At 44.7% G+C, this 27,362-nt stretch overlaps 1 protein-coding gene across 6 annotated transcripts in view; it reads right to left on the bottom strand.

Moving 5' to 3' along the window:
* Dst (dystonin) overlaps positions 1–27,362 on the bottom strand; it is a 397,313-nt gene that overhangs the window by 291,355 nt on the left and 78,596 nt on the right. For 5 of the 6 annotated variants that reach the window (XM_052192861.1, XM_052192851.1, XM_052192852.1 and 2 more), the window contains exon 4: positions 2,978–3,185. In XM_052192861.1, coding sequence (XP_052048821.1) covers positions 2,978–3,185 — 208 coding nt within the window. Of the gene's footprint in view, positions 1–2,977; positions 3,186–3,370; positions 3,476–27,362 lie in introns of those variants that run through there. The other variant, XM_052192860.1, reaches the window with a different exon arrangement.

The following is a 27,362-nucleotide window of genomic DNA, read 5'->3' as shown; positions in this document are numbered from 1 at the left end:
TGAATCCTTCATTGAGTCCTTCATTGTTGACTCCTTCAACGTCACCATCACCAGAGACTTACTGTAACAGCACAAGCCCGATTCTGTTACCCCACCGCTTTAAAACCTGTTGCAGATGTTCCACCGTGTACAGCGGGTGTGGCACCAGGGACCCCACACTGGAGGCCAGCACCAGTGTACTCTGTTCCACTCCCTTCCAATGCCTACACTTAGCTACACCCACTACCTGCAGGTCACAGTTAAGTCCCTTCTGCTTGTTCCTGAAGTCCCGTCCTTTGAAGTGGCCATCCCTGCCATCCTAACTCTACCAAGCTCTTTCCATCGCAGCTAAAGTGGTACTTCCTCTCAAAAGCCTTCCAGGAGCCGCCCACGTCTCCCCTCCCCCCACGTTAATCAGACACCTCTGGGTTCTCTGAATATTAGATGCCAGGACAGCCGATCTTTCAGGGAACACTGGAACTGATCGGAAGCATGTGATGTCGTACTAGCTATGACTTCTTAAAGACAGAACTATGTTCTATCTGTATTTTACTGCAAGAAACTCAATAAGCATGTGTTAACTGCAGATGAATGAAATTATCCAACAGTCCGTGTGGCTTTTGACTCTGGGGCGGGGGGGGGGGGGGACATTTCACAAACAACTCTACTTTAATGCTCTTTAAAATATATATTAAGCTCTTTTACTACTGAAAATGAGTACCACAGACTTCTCACCATTCCTAAATCATTCCTCTTTTCTTTTGCAAAATCAATCTTTTGCAAGGAATTAATTTTAAGAAAGAGCTAAGTTTCAAGCAGAATATAAAATGTGTTGTAAAATTAAATGTGGAAGTTTTGGTGGCGTGTTTTCAAACTGTCCTCACCACCAGGCTCTCCCTGTACAACAGGCACCTCATCACACTGGGTAAGCAGGGGCCAGTCTCCTATACACACGAGGGATTAAAATGACACTTGTGGGCTGACCTCAACCCAGTCCTCCATGTAAGTTGTAAGTTGTATAGCAAACATGTAACATACCAATATTTTTAAAAGCAATAATAAACCTCTACACTTCCATTTCAATGCTCATTTTGTTTTATTCTATTTTTTGAAGAATTCACGTTGATTTTAAAAGCAGATACTTTGGGGTCTCAGCCACCTACCCCAAACTCGGACATTTCACAATGAGCAGGTGTGGCCTCTGCCCTCACGTCTATAGTCACCTCCGCACCAGCAGTCTCAGGTTCCGCCAGACCTTCCTCCCTTCCCTACAGTGCCCACTCCTGTGGCATATGCCTGGTAGCTCTTTCACAAATGACATGATCACATCACCACTGACAGAAACCTACCCTGCTTCTATCACATAAGGTCAAACAAAATAGCCACACAGTGCCAAGTGTGGCAGTGAATGACTTCGATGCCGGCATTCAAGAGGCAAAAGCCTACAGACCTCTATGCCTCCAGGCCAGCCAGGGCTATACAGGAGCCCCTATCTCAAGAAACACAAAAATCAAATCAACAACCAAACTTTACAGAATAAGCCCTGGGCAGGCCACGACAACGGGCATACACCTTCCCTTCACCTCTGGTCTCCTTGTGCTGTTAATTCTGGTAGTCTCCTCTCCCTGGAGAGTTAGAGCTGCAGAGTGCTTTCAACAAGACAGGCAGGCCTGGGTGACTAGATGTGAGCTGAGGTGAAGGTTCAGAGAGCCAGGGGCCAAGCCACCTCACTGTCACTTGGCTCCCAGTCTCCATCCTCCCTCCCTCCTCTTCCCCTTCCTGCTCCACCCCTCCTCCTCAAAGGCTGGGCGAGACCCGCCCGGCATCTCACAACAGGCCAAAAGAAGCTCTAGAGTGTTGCCCCAGAAACCCTGACTACAGAGTGACTGGCCAGGCGCTGCTTGTTTTTCTTAGGGTTAAAAAACAAAAAAATTCCACTTTGGGGACCCCATGGAGACTCTCTCCAAGCTGCCTTAAAGACTTGTAATCTGGGATGGTCACAGCCCCCAGGAAGACAAAACCCCAATATTTGCATTACCTGAGGAGCAACTATGGGAACACAACCCCCAACTCCTGGCTTGTCACAAGTGGGGGCAGGGGAGAGGGAAGGGGGCCTGAACAGCTGACCTTTGGCCTTTGTAAGTGACTCTCCAGGGACAGACTGGATCCCATCCTGCCCTATTACCATTTCCAAGAAGGAACAAAAAAATTGCTGCTACGGGAATGCAGAACTGTCCACCCAGGAGGCCACTACGTGCGCAAGCCTGCCTTGCCGGAACCACAGGGCCTGCAAGTCGCTCTCCGTGGCGGTCTCAGTTTACAGCTGAGAGGAACAAGCTCCCTTCTGGTTCAGCTTGTATGGCCAATGGAAGAAACAGCCCCCCCACCCCACCCCCCCACACACACAGGGCACAAACACTGGCATCTCCATGGATTAATTAATCAAGAGTGCATGATGGCCCCTCACAAGCACTAAGAACACAAAGCATCTACGGCCACATGATGCTCATAGAAAAGCTACAGTAAAAAAAAAAAAAAAAAAAAAAAAAAAAACACATCCAAATTGCTGGATTATGCGCTGCGCTGCATCCTAGGTACCAAAACCATGAGACTTGAGTTAGACCTGCGTAGCTCAGCGCCCTTGGGCAAAAGAAAAAAAAAAAAGCCGTTCCAGCAAAATATTCCAGGAAGTCATTGGTATTAGCACTCTCAGGCTGCCTTGATGTGTGCATCCGCAGCGAAGTTTAACACGGATACCAGTAAATATTTGCTTGCTTTTAGAATCTATCGATTCATCCAACCAGAAAGCAGTCAAACAGCTTAGTCACCAAAGCTAGCAAGCAAAGCGCTCCATGAAGTAAACACGGCCATCTCCTCCCCCACCTGAGACAAATTTCTGCCCAGCGCATCAGCCTGCAGTCACAGCGCCGGGGAACAGATGGGTGAATTTCTGCCACCCTCCGGAGTGGGTCTCCGCTCCGTCCCCTCCCCCACTCACCTGCTATCCGAAGCACAGCCCTCTCGGCCGGGTCCAGCACCGAGCCCCCTTGAATCTTTCTTTTGGATCTCTCGTGCTTGGGCAAATTCCAGGGTAAGGTGTCTCCAGGAGCTGGAGATGCTGAGCCAGATTTCTGGCTGAAATCATCCTCGTCAGAAAAATCCGCAGAGGAGGACATAGAACAGCGGTAGGACGCGTTCCCGGAGCTCTGAGGAGGATGACACAGGAGAAGCATTAGCGACTGGCTCGCTCTCTCGCTCGCTCGCAAACGAGCATCACTCACTGAAGATCATCGATTACGATCACTCTGCCCCCTCCCCACCTCCAAACTGCGCTGCGCAGTCCCCAGAGAACACACACACTAATAAAAACAAAACAAACCCCAGGGCTCACCATATCTTCTTGGCCAAGTCTTCTCCTGTAGAAACAATAAGCAAGCCGTTCCAATACATGGAGACCAGAAGGAAGAAGTGTGTGGCCTGCGCTCCAGCCACCGGCTCAACAAATGACTGGGCCAACAATGAAGCCAGAATCAACAGCCTTCCTGTGACAAATCTACAGTATCTGGCTCCCCCACCAGGACAGGAGAAACATTTTCCATTACTGGCCTTCTGGTTAATTCATTAACGCAACTAACTTTAAGTTTCATAAACAGAGCACAAATACAGGATGCGAGGTCCCACCTCCTTCCCGTTTCAAGCCGCCTGGCCACTGGAGCCTCCTTTCAACCAGTTTTGAGCCCTGCGTCCTCTTTATTTAATTTTCTGTATGAGACTGAAGCGGGTTCCCAGAAAAGGGTGAGGAGGGAAGGAGGGAGGGAGGGAGGGAGGGCTGATTCTGAGAACAGCCTTTTCTTAAGACCCAGAGAACACAAAAGCCTGCTTTCAAAGGCCGAAGGCAACACCAATAAACAAACATCTGAACTCAGTTTAGAGTTCTTGAGATAATTTAAACTTCCAGCAGTGAAGGGCTGCCAGTGATGTAAATGAGGATACAGTGCGGGGCGGGGTGGGGGTGGGGGGACAGGAAGCCAAGTTCTCCTAGGCTGCAGCCATCAGGAAGATGAGAAACACACACTTTTACCAAAACCACTGCCTGAAGGTTGCTCTTCCTGGATTCAGCTGGAGCTTAGAATCCTCAGAGTTGTGGGGGTTTTTGTCTTGTTTTGGTTTTTGTTTGTTTTTTCATAAAAGGCACATGGTGTTATTCCTTCCTTCTTATTGGATTGTTTCTGTGAGTATTCAGACAGCCCACAGCTTGGAAGAGATGCTGATTATCTGTGCTGTGGATTGGATTAAAAATTCTAAAGAGTAACAAAGGAAGTCGTCACTAGCTAGGGCTCAGGGAGAAGATGCCAAACTAACACAGTGTGAATTCCTCGGGGTGAAAACTGCAGCCAGATTTGAAAGCCACGGATTTCCAAGCTGCAGGCAGAAATCAGCTCAACGAGGCAAGCTTCAATTTGAAGTAGTAACAGTGACCTACTCGCACTGGTTCCTGAAGAGCTAACAGGCTGTGTGTGCAACACTCACAGGACTCACAAGGGGCTTGTGAGACTGTCACCAATCAGGACCACTGACTTTGCCACTGTCTATTCAAACCACAACTGTTCCACGGTCAAAGCTACTATTGTAAAAATTCATATATCCCTACAAAATGAGGCATGTTAAGATTTATTTAAATCGTGTTGACTTTGCTAGTAATAACAGCAACTTGAGCAAATTTGACAAGTAAATGAATAAACTTGAATTTCTACACTTTAGCTACAGTCCATAGAGGGTGTGTGCGGCATTTAGCAGTTATGAACCCCACTTATTTTTCCCAAGCTTTTCTAAAACTTCATCTTGAGTTATCTGAGGTTTGTACTTTGCAGAATCTGAAGGGAAGGGTGACATTTTTAAGGACATTTAGGGGTTACTGGGTTTCTTTGGTAGCCTTGGGTTACTCAAAGTGGCTTCCTACTTGTTCTTACTTACGGTTCTAACTTTATCTCTGAGATTGTATGTCTACACTATTTTAGAGAGACCAGTCATTTGTTAATGTTTATAGAGGTGGGGGGGGGCCTAACTGCTCTTTTCCAAAAATCACTGGTTATTGATTTTTGCAGAGTAAATTTTTTTAATGGCCAGAGTCTCAGCTGACTGAAGAACAAAATGTGATTTATGCCATGACACCACCACTATTAATCACCCACAGCCAGATGGGAACAGTTACTACCCTGGACCCAAGGGTGTTGACTGGCACAGCCTCTAATCTGGTCATGTCACTGATAACCAGAAGAGAGAGAACAGTAAGAAAAAATAATCAGGGCCACATCTTTCAACAATTTACTACAGGAACATACAGGCCACACACATTTATATCAGACACGTTTATAAGAAGTAACGTCCTTTCTTGTCCACAGGGTTCAAGCCTTTTAACAATTACAGTATTACATCTTTTTTCCAAAAATGCACACACACACACACACACACACACAAAATCACTTTTAGGACTGGAGGTACTCTACAAAATTAAAGCCCATTTGAAAGCTTAAAATTGATACTATATTTAAATGAAGCTACTTCAAAGTGAAGAGCTCATATAAACTATTATATTCCTTATTGATCTGTAATGACTTGCCAAATCATGCTACTATCTTAGGACTGGACAGAACAGTACTGTGTTTTATTTGTTTGGAGAAAATAAACAGTTCTCTGACCCAAACACTACAGCCTGACCTTTGATGAGGGGCTTAAATTAGTAGGACAAAGGAAAAGAAGTCCAGTGAGCAACAAAAGCCCCTACTTCTGATTCTACTGGTCGCTTAAAGACCGATTCCTATCAAAACACAAATGTCCATCTATAGGGGGTAAGTTAAATATACTGTATTTATAGCACAGGCTACTCTGCAGAAATTAAACAAGTATGTTGATCTACATTTAACAAAGAGGAAACAATATATGACAGCTCTAAAAACCCCATACACACATATGTACACCCTTAAGAGTTTAAATACAGATATATCACTGTTAAACAGTGGTTAACTCTGGGCAGTAACAAAGACTAATGTGTTTCACTAGTTTCTGACAATTTCTAAACCCAAACAAATAAACAAAAGAAATCACCAAAAGGAAATGTCCAGAGAAAACGGGAAACTAGCAGTTTGCTTTGGGAGCTCAGGAGTGAGGGGGGAAAGCAAAGGGAACCCCCCTGAATCCTCTTCCCTGAGCAAAGCAAATAAACAATCATGCAGAAACTACATTAGCAGCTGTGTGGGATTCTCTGGCCTCCTGACCCTGGGGTTAGGACTCCAATTCACACCACTCCTGTCATCTCCACCTGCTGGTAACAAGGAAAAAGAAGAAGGAACTGGATCTCCAGAAAGGGAAAGGATTGCTGGAATTGTGAAGACAAGGCTGGCATCTTGTCTCACAAATGGATGTGTACTTTCTCTGCCTGTAGTCATGTTGAGTCTCTGTAACCAAGTAAGTAAAAACTCTAGGCTTTGATACACCCAACAACCCTGCACTAAGTCTTCCACAACCTTGGCTATTTAACTAACAATCAAATTAGGCCACTAAAAGAGTCACTCTAACTTTTCTGAGGGCCAGTTCATTTATACTGTACAAAAAACAACTGAAATTTCCTAATGCCAGGATAATTAGATAATGTGACAGTTTTCTATGAACGGTAACTTCTTAATTGACACCCCAGGACAGAATCTGTGACATCAGCATCAGGACTGTCTAACTGGATGTGGCCAGGTCTACACAGTCTGGTCTGTGAGATACTGCCAGGAAATTGTCTTGGCCCTAAGTACTCTCCAAAGGCAATGGGAAACAAGGCCAAAGAGAAGGATTTTGCTAAAGATCTGGACATTCAAGAGTTGAAGAATACATTCTCTCTGACTCACCAACTAAGAGTCTACCCACATCTTATTTTTAAAAAGGGGGGGGAGGGGAGATTTACACAAATCTTGATTATACAGATGTCAATCCTAGATTCTGTAAAACAATCCATAGTGGGAAACATATACTTCTCAAAAAGAAGGGACTCTTTGGGATGTGAACAGAAAAAGGAGCCACCAAAAAAAAGTTAAAAAAATAAAGGCTAAAAGCTCATCCTAGGGAAAACTGAGAATATCTAAACCCAAGTCATGACGGTTTTTCAGGTATATTAGGACTGTTAATTTTCTAAGGTGTGACAGTGATCTGGTGGTTATAGAAAAGGTATCCCAATCCTTATGAGATGCAGACTCAGGATACTTTCAATTGAATTAAAAAGAATTAGTCAGTGTGCTAACAAGAAACCAGAAGTAGTCTCTGAACACTTTTTTTTTTTTTTTTGAGAGTTTCTCTGTATAGCCCTGGCTGTCCTGGAACTCACTCTGTAGACCAGGCTGGCCTCGAACTCAGAAATCTGCCTGCCTCTGCCTCCCAGAGTGCTGGGATTACAGGCGTGTGCCACCACTGCCCGGCCTCTCTGAACACTCTTGCTTTGGGGGAAAGGGTCCTAAACGTTTCTTTGCTTTTGTGGGTGGGAGATGGGGGATTGAACCCACAGACTGAGCATTGTCCTGGTGTCAGCATATAGCTTTACCCTCAAACTTAGGTTTGGTTAGTTGGTTGGTTGGTTGTTTAGTTTTTGGATCCGGCTTCACTGCCTACCTCAGTCTAGCCTTGGCTGTCCAGGGTGTCTTCCAAACCCACTAGCATCCTGCATCGGACTCTCAAATGCTGGGATTTCAGGCATGTGAGCCCACACCCTCCTTCCCTTTTTCACAAGTCAGTACCAAAGGTTCCTCTTGTTTTTTGACTGAGAAGTAACTCCCTGTTCACTGAGGCTACATTTTGCTTCTCAGTCCAGGCACCGGTGAACACTTCAGCTGATTCCCACATCTTGGCTAGTTCATATAATGAGCGAGGAATTGTAAAATTAACTGAAGTTCCCGTTAGAGGCAGTTTCAAATTTGAGACCGTCTTAGCTGGAATTAAGACATGCTTTCTTCCAGTTTAACCAACATATGCCACCTAGATGCCTCATTTAATGGGTGACTGTACGCAGGGGCTAGATTAAGCATTCACTTGCTAGCAGAGCCTCTGAAGCAACAGTCCAAAACAGAAAATGATGTTTAGGGGACTTGGAGAACTTATCCACCTCTAATTTGGTCCTTTCAACAGCAAAGCCTGTGTTCTTGACCACAGTGTATTCATGCACAAGATAAAACTGAACATCCTTGTGATGGTTTATAAATGCCTCAGCCCGGGGAAGTAGTACTATTAAGAGGCATGGCCTTATTGGAGCAGGTGTGTCACTGTGGGTGTAGGCATCCTGCTAGCAGCCTTCAGATGAAGATGTAGAACTCTCAGCTCCTCCTGCACCATGCCTGCCTGGATGCTGCCATGCTCCCACCTTGATGATAATGGACTGAACCTCTGAACCTGTAACCCAACCCCAATTAAATGTTGTCGTTTATAAGACTTGCCTTGATCATGGTGTCTGTTCGTAGCAGTAAAACCCTAACTCAGACAATCCTGAAAACTCTCAAAGACCTTATCATGTATTTGCAGGCATGAAAGAATTAGGTCTGCCTTAGGTTTATTAGTATTGAACCCAAATCATGGACAAGTATGCAGCAAGGAACATGAGTTCACAGTAAAGAAAAGCCATGCAAAAATACATCAAAGTTGACTCTTGCACAACATGGGTTTGGATTCAGTAAATGCACCTTTGCACACATTTGTTTTAGATTTGCTGACAATTTGGAATTGCTAAAAGGTTAATTACTTAGAAACAGTGAAGAAAATTTAGATGTAGGCTTGGTAAGGCTCAGCGGTAGAACCTTCCCCCTGCCCATCTCTCCCACCCCACCCCCACCCCCACCCCCGTCCGGCCAGCCAGTTTTCAAAGACAAAGCAAAGCAAACATTTAACACTAAGGAGACTTCATATTGAAAATTCAGGTGTGGAATGCATACATCCTGGCACAGTCTTCACCTGTCCACGTTCCTTTCCTTATGGTACTTGAGTGTGAGACACACACACCCTTATTAATTCAGGGATGAGATGCCACTGCATTCAGAGAGTACTGGAAAGATAAAGGGTGGGAGGAGAGGGATTATGCTAACTGACAGGAAGGGAGTCTTAAAAACTGTTTTTAAGAAGACGAGAACTACAGAGCACAGAACAAGAGAAATTGGAGGCAGCTATCGAGTACTGTAGTTAAATGGATATCCAACAAACACCAGGTGAGTCAAGTTTCTCTAAGTGCAGAGTTACTCTCCTTTATTACGGTGTCTTTAATTCCCAGAAAATGTTAGAGAGCTGTATGACGCTACAGGCTGGCGCAAGGTTTCCTGGAATCTCACTAGACACCCACTGGCTTCCTGCTGGCTTGATTCTACCTGCCCTTACCCACCTACTCAATGTCATGAGACAGACTTTGATTCTAAGTACTTCAGAACCAGGATGTGGCACTGTTCCTGTTAGAAAGAAGATGTGTGCCAGGCAGTGGTGGCGCACGCCTTTAATCCCAGCACTTGGGAGGCAGAGGCAGGCGGATTTCTGAGTTTGAGGCCAGACTGGTCTACAGAGTGAGTTCCAGGACAGCCAGGACTACACAGAGAAACCCTGTCTCAAGAAAGAAAGAAAAATAGATAGATAGATAGGTAGATAGATAGATAGATAGACAGATAGATAGAAAGGAGGGAGGGAGGGAGGAAGGGAAGAAGAGAAGAGAAGAGGAAGAGGAAGAGGAAGAGGAAGAGAAGAGAAAGAAGTGGGTTACAGCCCTAGCTTGTATAAAACCCTGAGGCATAATTACAGACACTCTGCAGAGAGCATACCTCATCTACAATCTATGTTGCCTTGTAGAAATCTGAAGTTGCATATGGTCCTTCAGAGCGTATACTGGATAACAGTCATGAGACCTTGAGAAACCTGCCTGGCTCCTGGGGACTTCTGTTAGTTCCTCTGAGAAACAGGAAGCACAGCAGTGATAATGCGTACAGTTGCATTGGTGGAAGAAATCAGCATTCTTGACATTTTAGGTATTAGGTGATGTTGCCCCCTTAAGCTTATTTGATCCAAGGACGGAAGACTGACTATAGGGGACCAGTGAGATTGTGTGACAGCCGTGCTCCTAACAGTCCTCAAGAGACAAAGTCCATCCAAGTCTCTTCTCTGTCCTTTCCAAACTGTATAAGTGAGGCTGTGGTGCTTGGTGGTGCCCTCGTGTCTTCCTATCATATTCCTTTAAAAAATAAAAAAAACTCACTGTTTCCATTACAAAACAGCAGTCAGTGATGAAAAGCACCAGCATTTTTAAAAGCTATAGGTGCTTAATTGTTCCCGGCTGACACATAAGGGAAGTTGTGCCTTTAGCAGTCCTCTGCTTCCATTTTCATTACCTGTGTTCCTTAACGAAATTACAGAAAATCGCTTTTGCTAATGGCTTTCACAAACACACGCTGTCACTTCAAATAGTTATTAAATCAAGAATAACTTCTTCATTAAAGATGCACACCCACACAACAAATTTTTGTTACCACGTTGAAACTGAGCCCCAAACTTTAGGCCTCAGGAACCTCACTTCCCATTCAGAAGAAAGAGCTGCCAGGTCTGCAGGAAGGGAAGATAATTCTGCCTCTTTAGACCACATTTGACTGGGATTCAGGAATCATGGGTGAGCAGAAGGAGACACGCTGCCTTTGTGCTGGTGTGGTGAAGAACTCAACCTAGCGAGGATGTTGAACTCTAGGCCGATCCAATCAAACACATACACACAGACACAAGCACACACACACACACACACACACACACACATGACCACCACCACCACCACCACCACCACCACCACCACCACCACCAGGGCATTCATATTGAGTGCATTCTAAATCCCTTCGCTAACATTCAGGTTGTCCCTAAGATTTGTCAGTCAGTTCAACTCAGAGATCCAGCCAGAACAGCTATGGCTAGCTCAAAGCCCCTACACATCTAGAACTTCTTTCCATGTCTTTCCATAGATCTTTCTCTCAAAAATGTCTGCAGACTCCTCCCTTTCTGCTTCTCTCTGTAGAAAGCATATGGCAGGGCAGGAAGCAAAATTGACTCGCCAGAGAGCAATGCCTCTAGACGCACATGTCTCGGGGTGAAAACAGATTCCCCAGCCTCCAAAAACCCATAAAGGCAGCATTCCTTGGGCTGGAGAAGCATCAGTGGGGCCTCAGTTGGGAACTCTATAAATCCTAAGAAAGGATCCACAGAGACTCGGATAACGGGTGGGACAGGTCACAGAGTCAAAGTTTCAAAGGATCCAGATGTCACACCATAGCAGAAGCAGCCGGAAGGCTCTAGGGGACAGTCCTGAAGAGTGCGGCACAACTTGAAGCCACGAATGTTCCCTCCCATTGCTCAATGCTTTGGCGTACATCCGATAGGACTGGACAGACAACGGAGTGAGTACACCGTTAGGGCATTGCCACGGTCCTCCCAAGAGCTGTGTCCTGTGGGCCATAATAATAAATACGCCATGTTCTTGTTGGTCTTGTAGCGACTTACGAGCCATCACATTATTAGGCTCAAATGCACAATAATAATAATACCTCTAATTCTTCTGACCTCTTACTGTCTATGAGCACTAGACGAGATAAGCCCACCGTTCTCTCATTCCCCGTGCCCACAGCCCAGCCCTGCTCACTCATGCCCCCCCCCACTTTCTCATAATGTGCACGGATGCGTTGTTTGAATTCCAACCTCCTGACCTTTCTGCCGTTCCCACCTGCCCATCTGACCCTGAAATAGCCCGTTTTGTTTTGATCCTTCTCTCATCAAGGGCTTCCCAGCTGCTTCAATACTTCCTCTAACCGTGACACAAGCAAAGAGTGTGTCAGAACACAACGGGACTGATGCACCCATGAACTACGGAGATGGTGCCAACATGCACTGGTTCAACCAAGATGGCGTCTGATGCCGAGAGGCTCGAGACATGACAGGGGCTCCCGTCCCTAACTCAGAGGCTGTCTGCAGTTGTCACCCTCTGGCAAAGGAAAAAATAGTTTTCTCCTATGGAGACTCATTGGATCTACAAACCCACGCTTAAGGGCAGGCTCTGTGCCTAGCAGAAGATGCCCAACACAAGATGAAGTCTGGGGTATTTTTGTAGATTTTTTATCTCGTGTCACATTACTTGGGCTTTGTTCTGCGTTTACCCTTGCTTGTTTGCTTTGTCTCCTAAAGAGAGAGGGAAAGAAGGTATGGGATCTGGGCAGTGGGGAGCTGTGCTGGCTGGTTTTGTGTCAAGTTGACACAGGCTGGAGTCATCACAGAGAAAGGAGCTTCAGTTGGGGAAGTGCCTCCATGAGATCCAGCTGTGGGGCATTTTCTCAATTAGTGATCAGGTGGGGAGGGCCCCTTGTAGGTGGTGCCATCCCTGGGCTAGTTGTCTTGGGTTCTATAAGAGAGCAAGCTGAGCAAGCCAGGGGAAGCAAGCCAGTAAGGAACATCCCTCCATGGCCTCTGCATCAGCTCCTGCTTCCTGACCTGCTTGAGTTCTAGTCCTGACTTCCTTTGGTGATGAACAGCAGTGTGGAAGTGTAAGCTCAATAAACCCTTTCCTCCCCAACTTGCTTCTTGGTCATGATGTTTGTGCAGGAATAGAAACCCTGACTAAGTCAGTAGCTGAGGAGGATCTGGGGAGAGTTAAGAAGGGAAAACTGATCAGAATGTATGGTATAAAAAAATGTATTTTAAATTTAAAAAAGAAAGATTGTGTCAAAATGCGTGGCAGCATCCAAAAGAGAGTAATGTTATCAGAAAAACAATTTAAACCATCAGACATCAAGCACAGTGGCTGGCTCTACATAGGCTGTGGGCCTCGACCAATCAGGAGGCCTGGGAGCACAGACTCAGGTTCCCAGTACTCTCCTTACCTGCGTTTCTAGTGTGATGCACACAGAAGTTGAACTCATGGATGTTAAACCAGTTCTGACCTGAATTTCCAGGCTGCCAGCTTGGCCTACAAATTTCTGCCATTCTCACAATCTCTTGAGCTAACTTCGTAAAATAAATAAGTCTGTGGATACACTTGTGTGTGTGCCTGCGTACATGTATGTCCCGTAGCCAGTGCGTCTGGCTGGCCCTGTTTCTCTGAAGAACCTCACTTAGACAACTGGCGACCCCAAGGCAGGGTCAGGCCTTGCCCCAACTACATTTTAGGGAAGCAGAAACACTTGCTCTGACTCCCATTTCTTCAATGTCAGAGCTTCTTCAGGGGCTTCTACTGAGGTAGGAAGCCCAAGGTAGGAAGCCACCGGGCTTCATCTCCTTAATTAACTCCCAAGAGGGAGGAGTTTACCTTTCCCCATTTGCTCACGTTCTAAATGAGGGCAGGCACAATCTTCACCAGATAGTAGACACGATCAATCGAGTAATATTGTGATAACAGACTGTATCAGAGGAGTGTGATGAGTCTCTAACAAAGCACAGCACGAAATGTCACAGCATCTCATTTGAAGATAGAAAGGAAAATATGAAGCCTAGGCATAAAGTACTTAGAATACCAACGGTACTTCAGAATACCAAAGCATGCACCTTCGGGGCGACACCTACACTGACGGTTTACCACAAACGAGATACTTCAGCCTAGCCAAAGAAACGCACATTAACTTTATTCCACAAAATAATGATCTTCAATGCAGACTTTTAACTAAGAAATATATTTTATTTACTTGTTTATCTTTGGTTTTTCAAGACAGGGTCTCTCTGTGTAGCCTTGGCTGTCCTGGAACTTGCTCTGGAAAACAGGCTGGCCTCATACTCAGAGATCCACCTGCCTCTGCCTCCCGCGTGCTGGGATTAAAGGCAAAGATTTTTTTTTAAAAATCTGTCTCCCTTCATATCCCATTGCATAGTATGACCTTTATGCCAGCAATACAAATTCATTCTTCAGATGTAAAGCTTTTATTTCTAGTCAGAGACTAAGAACAATGAGGCATTCACACTGGAGAGTGAGGTCATCAGACTGTATCCTGGAGAAATACTTGATAAAAAGAAAGGGAACCAAGGCTCACAGAAATGCTGCGTCTTTCACAATTTCCCCTGCAGACGTTTTCCACCAACCCAGAGGCAGAATTTAGAAGAACCGAGAACAGTTGGGAGCTTGGACATCACTCCTCCTCGAGAGGCAAAGGCTGGTTCCTCACCTGGCTCTCCAGGCCTCCAGGGAGAAAGTGATCGCTGATGTAATCTGACAGGGTCAGAAGATCTGCTACCACGCGCTGGTGCCACTGTGTCTGAACTGCTCCATTAGAGTCACCCTTTCCCCGCCCTCCTGCCTGGCTGTGACAGGCATGTAAGATGCACATGCTCACGACAGGGATAAATAAACCACGGATACGAAACCTAAGTAATTAGGGACTCGTCAGCAATTCCCTCCGAAAAGGAGGTGTGAACCATCTGGAAGCAACTAAAGGAAGAAAGAAAGCATAACTTCTCACCTCCTTACACAATCTTTGTCTTCTCATTAAGTAAGGCGGCCACAGTTAAAACTCTTCCAGCCAGTACGGAAACCACAGGAAGAACTTTGAGGAGTGTTAAGGTAAGGCAGGAAGAAGAAAGGCTCCCCCCCAGGCCTAGTGACAGGATTTCCATTCACCATTCCTGCTCGAGCTAGCTGTGTGACTTGGTACCCGTTGCAACTCACTAAATGTCTGTGACTACTCATCTAAAGATGAGACTAATGTCTCCCGTCTGGGTAGTCATGCAGACCAGGGTAACATACACAAAGGTTAAGAGTAAGTCTAGCAGCCAGTGGGACACTTTAAATGATACCTGTCATCTTTAAAAGGAAATAGCTGTCAGTTTCCTGAGTACGTCTACAGTCTCAGCCTACAGCCTTACAGCACTGTCGAAGGCCCCAGGGCTGTCAGTCAGTCCTATTATGTGCTACAGAAGGACAACCTCCTACCAAAACTAATAGAAGGGGCAGGCATGGCTTTCTCTGTGGACATTCAGCAAATGAGAGCCACGTTCCTCATACTCCAACTCAAACTGCAGCTGGTCTCCTCACTTCTCTCCTGGTCCCCAGCAGTCCTTCCCACAAGAGCTAGATTAAATCTTTAAAAGTGTCAAATTCTGCTGACATGATATGTTGTTATCTGATAATTCCTTGTCTTTCACAATCTCATTTCTGGTCACCAGGGAGCTAATAAAGTTTCAGAAAGTCTTTAAATTAGAAGACAGGGAACATCGGTGGTCACTTGCTTCTAGAAAGCGATGCTCTCTAGAATCCAGAGCCACCTCCATCTCAGAGCTCTTGATTCTGTCCCCCTAATCAACAGAAAAGTTTGCCTGGAGTCCCAGTGATTACCCACATTCTAGGAGTCAATTTAAGATCACTGCTCAGTACTCCTATAAATGCCAACAATTATTAGGTATTTTTCTAATGTAAAATGTCTTGAGTTTTATAAGTTAATTTTGAATGTGACAAGGTCATTTCTTTTTACAATGTCTATGGATAGGATATATATTTTAATTTATAGATATAAGAAAATTCAGGATGTTTAACTAGATACAGAAGCGAACAGGCCTACTTAGATATTGATCTGGGGTTATTTTTAAATACTAATATATTAAAAAGATAAAAATAAAGATACATACTGAATAGCACATGTATAAAGGAAATAGAAAGTATCCTCTTAATCCCCAAAAGGATGAAAGCACCTATTGGATGACACCACTTTTTACAAAGTTGCTCAATGCAAAAGGCTCTTTAAAAAAAAAAAAAGTCAATGAATAAGCCAGGCCTGGTGGGTGGTAGAAGCCTTCAGTCCTAGCACTGGGGAGCCAGAGGCAGGAGGATCTACCTGAGTTTAGAGGCCAGCCTGGTTTACAGAATGAGTTAGTTCCAGGACAACCAGGGCTGTTACACAGAGAAACCTTGTCTCAAAACACAAATAAATAAACAAGCAAGAAAACAAAAAAAAATCAATGTATAAAATAAAGAGAAATTAATTTAGTGACCACAATTACCATTTCTTAATTATCTCATTTTGATCAAATTAACTACCTGGAAGTGTCTCTATTTAGGATGGGTTTCTGTTCAAATCACAAAACACTGAGCTTGGAAGGCTGGTCTGGCTTAATTTAGTTGGGACTTGAAAATCAGCAGCTCCGGCCTTCTGGGTCCCTGGCAGGCGAGCACTCGGATCCACATGGGCACTGGAGACGCTGCGCCATCTGTTTTAAGATGAGGGGTGAGGAGCAGCTAGCAGCTGGCCACATGGACCACACAGCCCACACGGAGATGAGACACTAGGACAGAAAGCAACCGGGACCAGTGTGTGTACTCTGACATGATCCTTGTGAGTTCACGGAGAGCTGGCTTCCACAACAAGTCCACGGCAACCTATGCTATATAAATGAACCCATGTTTCCAGGCTCCTACAACAAAAAACATAGAATGGATTTTTAAGGCCTGTATCCAAACTGGAATCATCACACACACACCCTTTTCTTGTGAGCTGCAGTTTTCTCTTATGCAGGAGAATGAAAGTCATAATAAATACAGCCAAAGATGGTACAAGAATTAAATGAGATACTCTTTAGAAGAGCTGGATCTCACTAGGTTAGCCAGGATGGTATCAAAGGTCTGACTCAACAATGCCCCTCTTTTAACTCCTAAGTAGCCAGTCTATAGGCACACATAACCACAGCCATTGCACCTACCCTAATCCCCACATACCTCAAAATGTGATATTTAAACGATCTGAAGATACAGTGATACCAGGTCTCAAACCACCAAAGGTAGACACCAAAATTAATACCTTGAAAGGACAGGCGCCCTCAGAAGAGCCAATCCCTTCCCAACCACCTCAACAAGTTTTATGTCAGTCTTTACTAGTGACATCTTTATCTGTACACAAAAATATGCACAGTTAAACTGAACACCTCCTGACTGAAGAGCTATCTGCTGCCCAAGCGATCAATGCTTACAGATGCTCACAGGGCCCTGAGCGCGCTTACCGCCTCTCTCAGGTCACAGGAGACACGCAATGACATTCTCTGTGCCAGTGCTTTCCCACTAGGTGTCTAAAGGGGCTCTCATCATAATTTTAAGTATTAAAATTATGTTTCATATAATCTTAGATTCCACTCATGTACAAGTACATAAAAATTTAACTGTAACTACTCACTTAAAATAATGATATACTTTGTAGCCATTTAATGGTAGATCATTTTTAAGGTTTAAATTCCAAACTTCTTCTGAAACAATCTTTGTCTAGGTCCCAATCATCCCTAGAGGCTGCTGGGAAGCTGGTGAACTCTTGTACGAGCCAGGGTATCTAATGGACACAGCTCCTAGCCAGAGGCATAGGTATGGCGTCAATCTGGGCTGTCTCAGTCCTCAGGGTCTATCCTTGGACTCATTGGGATGTCTGAGCAGAGGCAGACCCAGCACCATACCACATGTCACTGCTCTGCTTGAGCTCTCTTCACAACCATGACTCACCTGCTGCCCCGCCCCCACCCCGCCCCTCCTCTGTGCTGTGCGGTCTGCTTCTCTCAGTCTCTCAAGGCAGTGTCAACAGGTTTGACCTCCCTGCAGGAGACACCATCTTTGGTGCTTGCCTTACATTAAGCTATACACACACACACACACACATGTCTGTTCTCCACTCCCACAAAGACTCCATCTCCCACTGTGCATCCCAGGAAAGGATGCCCCACTTGTCTGCCTTCTTCCCTGAATGGTTACCGCAAGGCCACGTGGCAACAGGCAGGAATGTTAGCCTCTGACTCACCGCTTTTCTCCATCCTGAATGCTGTCACAACCCACTCTCCTCCCCTCTCATCAGCCCCTGCAGGCCTCATTCCTGATGATGACATCACCTGGGTCTGCAATACTTCCAAACCACTCCACCGGTCCACGAGTCTGACCACCAATCTCTGGCTCTCCGGCTCACTCCACTTCGAGCTAATCCTGCCCTCCCATCATTTGTTCCTCGTCAGATCCTCTACGGCCCTTAAGATTTCCTGTCCTTATCCTCATCCACCCTCAGACTGCTTTCTTTATTTCAGGCATCCTCCTGACATTAGTATCCAGAAGAAGTTGTCAATTCCACCCTCCTGCGGGACCAGCTGAGACATTCACCTTAACTCTTAATCCCAAACTGCTGGACTCTGCTTTAAAAGTGTCACTGGCTGGCCAGCGTGACCTTCAACACAATCACATATAATACCAAGGAGCCCCCAGACACTCCTGCTCTAAGCAGCACACATTCCAAACCTGCTTACGATCTACTCTGACATTACCTTCATTAGTCTAGTTCCGCAAAGGCCCCCTTTGTTCTGTCTGAATCCTGTGACCTCTTTAGCTTGTTATCTAAGCTCCTTAAAACTTTCCTGAACAAACTTGTAAAAATGTCTGTGCATGTGTGTGTGCATGTGTGTGTGTGTGTGTGTGAGAGAGACAAAATGTGTATATACGTGTGTATGTGTGTATGTGAATGAGAGAGAGAGAGTGAGTATATGTGTGTGTGAGACAGTAAGTGTGTATGTGTGAATGTGATAGAGAGAAAAAGAATGTGTATATGTGTATATGGTTGTGACTGTGTGTGAGAGAGAATGTATATGCATATGTGTGTATGTGAGAATGTGTATATGTGTGTATGGGTGTGATTGTGTGTGAGAGAGAATGTATATGCATGTGTATGTATGTGAGAATGTGTATATGTGTATATGGGTGTGATTATGTGTGAGAGAGAATGTATATGCATGTGTGTGTATGTAAGAATGTGTATATGTATGGGTGTGACTGGGTGTGAGAGAGAATGTATATGCATGTGTGTGTATGTGAAAATGTGTATATGTGTGTATGGGTGTGATTGTGTGTGAGAGAGAATGCATATGCATGTGTGTGTGTGTGAGAATGTGTATATGTGTATATGGGTGTGATTGTGTGTGAAAGAGAATGTATATGCATGTGTGTGTATGTGAGAATGTGTATATGTATGTATGGGTGTGATTGTGTGTGAAAGAGAATGTATATGCATGTGTGTGGATGTGAGGATGTGTATATGTGTGTATGGGTGTGATTGTGTGTGAGAGAGAATGTATATGCATGTGTGTGTATGTGAGAATGTGTATATGTGTGTATGGGTATGATTGTGTGTATATGTGAGAATGTGTATATAAGTGTATGGGTGTGATTGTGTGAGAGAATGTATATGCATGTGTGTGTATGTGAGACAGAGTGTATATGTATGTATGTGTATGTGAAAGGGTGTGTAAGAGAATCTGTATATGAGAGAGACAGTGTGTATGTGTGTACGACAGAGAGTACATGTGTGTGAGAAAGACTATGTGAGTGTATGTGTATGTATGTGAGAGAGTGTATGTGACTGTGTGTATCTCTTTGAGAAAGAGTGTGTATATGTGTATGTGACAGAGTATGTGTGTCAGAGTGTGTATGACATTGTGTGTCTGTGAGTGTGTGTGCATATATGTATGTATATATGTATGTGAGAGATAGTATGTGTGTGACAGAGAGTGTGTGGTGTATGTATGTGAATGTGTATGTGTATGTGTGTGTGTATGTGTGTGTGCGTGCACACTCATTCATGTGTGTGACAACACCTTGTAGGTGCAAGCCGCATGTTGCCTGTGACTGACAGGAGACAACTGTGCGGTGTCAGTCCTCTCCCTCCACCCTAGTCTAAGAACTGAACTCAGGCTCTCGGGTTAAGCAAACCTTTTAAAACAACAATTCACTAATGCTTTCTTCGTGCCATCATCCCTGGGTCTTCCCCATATGGTTTTATTTTCTCTCAAAATAAACCAAGCCCATAAATTAAAAAGAAAAAAAGGAATGATTTTTTTAAATTGAACTTGGGCTGTCAAGAGGGCTCAGGGTCAGGGGTCCTGCTGTGGCAGAGGACCTGGGTTTGACTGCCAGCCCCACATGGTGACTCATAACTGCTTCTAACTCTAGTACCAAGGGGTCCAGTGCCCTCTTCTGACCTCCCTGGGTATCAGACACACTTATGGTACACAGATATACATGCAGACAAAACACAGATGCATATAAAAGTAAAATAAACTCAGAAAGCATTTGACCTAAAAGGCTCTTTAACACACGACCATGGCTCCATCAGGTCTCTAGGCAATTGTCACCTGATCAGATAAAGTTCCCTAACCAGAAATCAACAGCCACCATTCCACCTCCAAACAGCTGCCCCCTTACCTGACACACTTCCTTCATGCCCATTACTGACAAACACAATATACTTAATTTATAATCTAGCGATAATTTGTTTATCTCTCCATTTCTACAGTAGAACTGTTTCCATAGGTTACATATTAAAATGGCTACACCAGCTTGCTTCTTGGGTTCATCTGCCTGGAATATCTCTCTCCAACCTTTACCCTGAGATAGTGTCCATCCCTGACATTAAGGTGTGGTTCTCTTGGATGAGGAACAAACATGAATCCTGTTTTCACATCCATTCTATTAGTCTACGTCTACTTACTGGTGAATTTTGACCATTGATATTGAAAGATATCAATAACTAATGATTGTTGAATCCTGTTAATTTTGTTGTGGTAGTGGTGGTGGTGGAGATGGTGGTGATTGTGATGGTAGTAGTGGTGGTGATGGTGATGGTGGTGATGGTGATGATGTTGGTGGTGGTGGTTATGGTAGTGGTGGTGGCAGTGGTGGAGGTAATGTTGATGGTGATGATGGTGTTGGTGATGGTATTGGTGGTGATGGTGGTGGTGGTGGTGGTGGTGGTGGAGATGGTGGTGATTGTGATGGTGGTAGTGGTGGTGATGATGATGATGTTGATGGTGGTGGTGGTGGTGATGGTGTTGGTGGTGGTAGTGGTGATGGTGGTAGTAGTGGTGATGGTGTTTGTGGTGATGATGGTGGTGGAGATGATGGTGGTAGTGGTGGTGGTGGTGGTGGTGGTAGTGGAGGTGGTGGTGGTGGTAGAGATGGTGGTAATTGTGATGGTGGTAGTGGTGTGTGTAGCTGTTTGTGTTCTTCCTTTCTTTTTATTTTGCTAGTGTGATATTCTTTATTTGCTGTGTTTTTAAAGGGTGTAGTTAACTTCTTTAAGTATATATTACTTGAAGTCTTAGCTAGAACAATAAGACTATTGAAGGAGATCAAGGGGATACAAATTGAAAAGGAAGAAATCAAAATATCTTTATTCATACATGATATAATAGTATATATAAGTGATGCTAAAAATTTCACCAGGGAACTCCTACAGCTGATAAACACGTTCAACAAAGTGGATAAATACAAGATTAACTCACAAAAAATCAGTAGCCCTTCTGTATACAAATGACGAATGGACGGAGAAAAAAATAGGGAATCAACATCCTTCTCAATAGCCTGAAATAATTTAAAATATCTTAGTGTAAACAAGTAAGTGAAAATCTTGTGTGATTTAAAACTTCAAGTCTATGAAGAAAGAAATTGAAGAAGGTATCAGTAGATAGAAAGATCTCCCATGCTCATGAATCAGTAGGACTAACATAGCAAAAATGGCCATCTTACCAAAAGCAATCTATAGATTTAATGCAATCCCCATCAAATTCCAACACAATTCTTTACAGACATTGAAAGGACAATTCTCAACTTCATATGGAAAAACAAAAACTCAGGTTAGCTAACCTGATAGCTAAAATAATCCTGAACAATAAAAGAACCACCAGGGGTCTTATCATCCCCAATTTCAAGTTGTACTGTTGAGCTATAGTAATAAAAAACACATAGAACACATAGAACTGAATGCTGGTCAATGAAATCGAATTGAAGACCCAGACATAAATCCATGCACATATGGGCACCTGATTTTTGATAAAGAAGCCAAAAATACACAATGGAAAAAAGATTATCTTCAACAAATGATGCTGGGCAAACTGTATGTCTGCATGGAGAAGAATGCAAATTAGATGGATTCTAATAATTCTCCACAAAAGTCAAGTCCAAGTGGATCAAAGACCTCATCCTAGAACCAGATACACTGATCCTGACTGAAGAGAAATCAGAAATAGCCTTGAATGCATTAGCAGAAGAGACAACTTCCTGAACAGAACACCCACAGAAATAAGCACTAAGATCAATAATTAATAAGTGGGACCTCAATAAACTGACAAACTTCTGTACAGCAAAGGACACTGTCAAGTGGCCAAAGTGGCAGATTACAGAATGCAAAAAGATTTTACCAACTCGCATCCAATAGGGGGCTAATATCCAAAATATATGCAGAACTCAAAAAACTAGACATCAAGAAAACAAAGTATCCAATTAAAAAATAGAGTACTGTTGGCATAATGTTATTGTGCACGGTGTAAATATTATCCTTGTATTATTCAAATGCTGATCTCTATGCCCCCCATATCTGACCACGATCCTTATTCCAGGAATCTCCTGTCTCAATGTTGTGTAAATAATGTTCCACAATTATTCCCTGTCTGGTCAATAAAGAGCTAATCAGCCAGTTACTGAGCAGGGGAGAGAATGGAGCTGTACTTCTTCCCAGCCAGGGCAAAGGGAGGGTGAGAGAGGAAGTGCGATTCCCCAGAGGAGAGGGTCCAGAAGACACCATGAGAACACACCTGGAGCCAGATCAGTACTAAGACACAAGTACCTCGGGGACTGATTTGAGAGGTAGCCAGATTAGTATAGAGAATTAAAATTGATTAATACTGCTCAATTGTTGTGCCTTGAAGCTGTTAAATTGATCTAATAGTTTCTGTCTCAAGTGTTTGGGAGGTAGCCAGGTTAAGGAAAAAAACCTGCTACTCTATTAAATTTGTACTAACAAGGTACAGATTTCAACAGGGAATTCTCAATAGACGAATCTCTAATGGCTGAGAAACACAAAGAAATGCTCAACAACCTTAGCCATCAGGAAAATCTCAATCAAAGCTACTTTGAGATTCTATCTTACAGCTGTCAGAACAACTAAGGTCAAAAACACAAGTGACAGTTCCTGCTGGCGAGGATGTGGAGCAAGGGCACACTCCTTAATTGCTTGTGGGAGTGCAAACTTGTGCAACCACTTTGGAAATCAATATGGCGGATCCTCAGAAAGTTGGGAATTGATCTACCTCATGACCCAGCTATACCACTCTCGTTCATATACCCAAAGGATGCTCCATCCTACCACAAGGACACTTGCTCAGTGACATTAATTGCAGCTTTATTTGTAATAGCCAGAAACCAGAAGCAACCTAGATAAGGTCCCTCAACCAAGAAACTGTAGTACATTTACACAAAGTATCACTCAAAGACATCACAGAATTTGCAGGCAAAGGGGCCGAACTAGAAGAAATCATCCAGAGTGAGGTAGCCAAGAGCCACAAAGACAAATATTATTTGTATTCATTTTAAATGAATATTAGTTCTTAAGTAAATAATAGTGAAGCTACAATCCACAGACGTAGAGAGGTCAGGTCAAGAGGGAGGATCTAGGGGGGACATGTGGATTTTTCTGGGAAGGGAAAATAGAATTTATTTTGCAGGTGGACTGGGAACTGACAGGGACAGGAATGGGAGAGATCAGGAGGGGTGCTGGGGAAGACAGTGTATAAAGAGACAACTGGAATGAGGGAGGTTTGAGGGGATCGGTGTGGAAACCTAATGCAGTGGAAATTACCTAGAATCTATGAGGGGGTCCTAAGGAAGACCCCCCAACAATGGTGGATAGGAGTCCTATCAGGCCATCTCTTACAGACAAGCAAGGCTCCTACTGGCCAGACTGGATTCCATTCTGTTGAGCTTCTGGCCAAGGGGGGGGGGGGGGTCCCATGGAGATGCCTAAACATCCCAGGCTGTTGCTAGGACAAAAGGCTGCTCTGCAGAAACTGATAGTGTGTGTGTGTGTGTGTGTGTATGTGTGTGTGTGTCTGGGGTGGCTGGCGGGAAGGTGCTTGCTGAGGACAACATCCACTGATTGTGTGTGTGTGTGTGTGTGTGTCTGGGGTGGCGGGAGGGTGCTTGCTGAGGACAACATCCACATAGCTCATTAGACATTGGGAGGTTGAATTGGTGCCTGTGTGGAGCCTTCAGCCCTGTGTTCTAGTCTCTTTTGTGGAGGAAGGGGCTCTGCAGCCTACAAAGGAAAAGCATGCATATCAACCTTTGACCTACACTCGTCTTGCCTGCAAAATGTGCTGGGTGATGTCAGAGCAGAGCTTGTAGGAGTGGCTACGGATGTTTGCCTGGCTTGAAGCTCATTCCAGATACTGCTTGGATGACGAGAAACCAGAGACTGGATAGCCCAGAGTCCTAAACAGACATGACTGGTCTTATAAAAAAAACAAAAACAAAACCAAAAATCACCAGGTAGTGGTGGTGCATGCCTGTAATCCCAGCACTTGGGAGGCAGAGGCAGGCGGATTTCTGAGTTCAAGGACAGCCTGGTCTACCGAGTGAGTTCCGGGACAGTCAGGGCTATACAGAGAAACCCTGTCCCTCAAAAAAAAAAAAAAAATCAATGAATGATTACTAATGATATTCTGCTATACTCATAAATTGAGACTGGATAGCCCAGAGTCCTACAGTAGAGCCACTATAGGACTTTGTTTTTAAATGTTTTTCCTTGTTTGTAAATGTTTTTCTTTGTTTCTAAAAAGAAACAAAGAAAAAGAAAAAGAATCAGAGATTGGTGCCTTGTCCAATCATCATCAGAGAGACTTCCTCTGGAGCAGATGCAGAGACCCACAGCCAGACATTATGCAAAGAAAGAGTCTAAATTGGATGTCTCCATCGGGGTCCCTCCCCTCACAGAAGGGACGGAGGGGGTCCTCATGGTCAGAGGGTCAGAGGGGACGGAGGACACCAGGTCCACTGAACCAACTAAGCAGGGCTCACATGGGCCCCGAGACTGAGGCGGCACGCACAGGGGCCTGCAGGATTCCCCACCGGGTCCTCTGTATACATATACATTAGAGCTATTAGCTTGAAGTTCTGTGGGACTGCTAGTGTGTCTTTGACTTGTGGGCCTGTTCCTGGGACTCCTTTCCTGCTGTTGGGTTATCCTGTGCAGCCTTGGTGTGGGGGCCTTTGACTTGTCTTATTGTATTTTGGTTTGTCATGTCTGGTTGCTGTCTTTTGGGGGCCTGCTCTTTTCTGAGTGGGGAGGTGGGCCCAAGGGAAAGGGGGAGGGGAGCCGGTAGGAGTGACGAGAGGGGAAGCTGGTCCTGGTCTGCGTGCTTTGTATGAGAGAAGGATCTACTTTTAATTCAGAAGGAGGACGATGATGACAACGACGGAAGAGGAGGTGAAAGAAGAAGAAAAGAAGAAGGAAGGAGGAGGAGAGGAAAAATTGGACGTTGTCCTAGAAACACAACCGGCTGGTTTACTTACCTTACTGAAGAGAGCACTGCAGGTGGTGCTGAGTTCACGAGCCACGGGAAAGAGCTGTGCACAGGCTTGTGGCAGAGTGGGAACTTTTAGAAATCATTTCCACCAAAGTGTGAGGAAGCACTGCGCTAAGCCAATCGTGAATATCCGGTCACATGAATGTGGTCCTGACCGGAGCAAGCATGTCACTGTCACCGTCACTGCTGCAAGGGAGGAGAAGCAAAGCCAGAAGCCAGAGCAGTCACCGCTCTGGAGACAGCTACTGAGGCCTCAGGCACTCTCTCCCGAAGACTGGCTCAGTGCTCTGTCCTGTGAACCAATGCGAAGAGCCCACAGAGACCTCTGGAAGGGTTACGCCTACCTCTTCCTGTGTTTAGAAGCTACAGGATTAGAATGTGTTTCTCACTGGGAATCTAAAGGTTGGAGGTTACAGAAAATCCCTGCCTGAAACTAATTCATCCTCCCAAGGTGAGCAAAAGACAAGCTTCTGAGGGGACCCCAAGTCAAATTCTAAGAAAGAAGAAAGCCAGCGGGCGGTGGTGGCACATGCCTTTAATCCCAGCACTTGGGAGGCAGAGGCAGGTAGATTTCTGAGTTCGAGGCCAGCCTGGTCTACAGAGTGAGTTCCAGGACAGCCAGGGCTATACAGAGAAACCCTGTCTCAAAGAAACCAAATCCAAAACAAAACACAGAAAAACAAACAAAAAATAAGAAAAGAAAAGAAAAGAAAAAGAAAGAAAGAGGAAATCCACTGTCCGCACCTTCACGAATGGCTACTCTTCAAGATGACTTTATGAATGGAAGAGGAACTTGACAAAGGAGGTGAGTCGCCCAGAAAACATAAGCCAGGACACTTCCCACAGGAAGGAAAGGACACTCTAACAAGAGTCTCAGTGCCAGGTCCTCACCGTTGCCACCACATGAGCTGTGGAAAACTAGGCCTTCTCTCCTTGAGTCTGGCAAAGACTGGTCAAAAGCAGCATCTGCAGTGCATAGGAGGAAACAGGAGTGTCCTCTACACTGACAACTCAAGGGAAGGGAAACATTGTTTCTGAATAAGGAGCTATGGTAAGTAACACCGAGCCCAGGCTGGAGGTGGATGGTTAAACCAGTCTGAATACTTGTAAGTAATTGTAAGGGTTTCTACATTTAAGAATAGCAGTAAGGAACCTGCCCTGAAATCCGAGAGAGAGAGTTATGTGACAACTAATGAGAAAGAATAAAACTGACTTCTCCCTGTTCCCTACATCAAAACAACAGATTATACAGGAAAGAGCGGTTCCTGACACTACATCACAAGCTCAAGTTCAACCATGTTCAGCCACACTTCTGAAGAAACGTGTCTTTATAAACCTAGGTAAAGAGCACTCTAGACAGTCTATAGAGTCCTCAGTATAGTACAGATTATCTTTTTCCTTAAGCCCCATTCTGTGATTTCATAATACCATGGTACGATTCACAGATGAACTAAATTTTCTAGCTTATGAAAGTGCACAGATACATACTCAACACTGTAGCACGAGCCATTATGGCCACATTCCTGTAGGAGAGGACGGCAAGCAGAGACAAGAGAGGCAGCACAGTGCCCAAAGCATGGGGCTCTTGGGATCTGAGCCTGGATCCCAATCACCTGAGGCAGCGCTGCTCTGGGACCCAAACTGCTGAGCAGGCCAGCACCCTGCTCATGTCTGCTGAAAGGTCTGGCCCAGCGCACCCCGCCCAGCAGTTAGATAAACAGTCACTGTATCCTACGTGAACACAATTTCCAATGTCACATTAACTGAGCGACGTTCAGAAGAACCAAGGAAGATACTACGGAAGATATCTGGGGCCTATAGAACGCACCTGACCTTGGTGCTGTCCCCACAGTTGAGCCTCTAATTCTCCTCTCCTCTCATCCTCGCTCTGGTGTCTCACCTTACAGCTTTCCCTGACTCCATTAAAGCTGCACAGCAACTGTTCAGAAAGCGAGATAAGACATTCACAATTAAATATTTATTAACCCCCACAAGTCCTTGGGGCT

This window comes from Apodemus sylvaticus, chromosome 9 (genome assembly GCF_947179515.1).
Source record: "Apodemus sylvaticus chromosome 9, mApoSyl1.1, whole genome shotgun sequence".
In the NCBI taxonomy this organism is placed as follows: Eukaryota; Metazoa; Chordata; class Mammalia; order Rodentia; family Muridae; genus Apodemus; species Apodemus sylvaticus.
The sequence above is the reverse complement of the archived record's forward strand: the minus strand, read 5'-3'. Positions and strand labels throughout refer to the sequence as shown.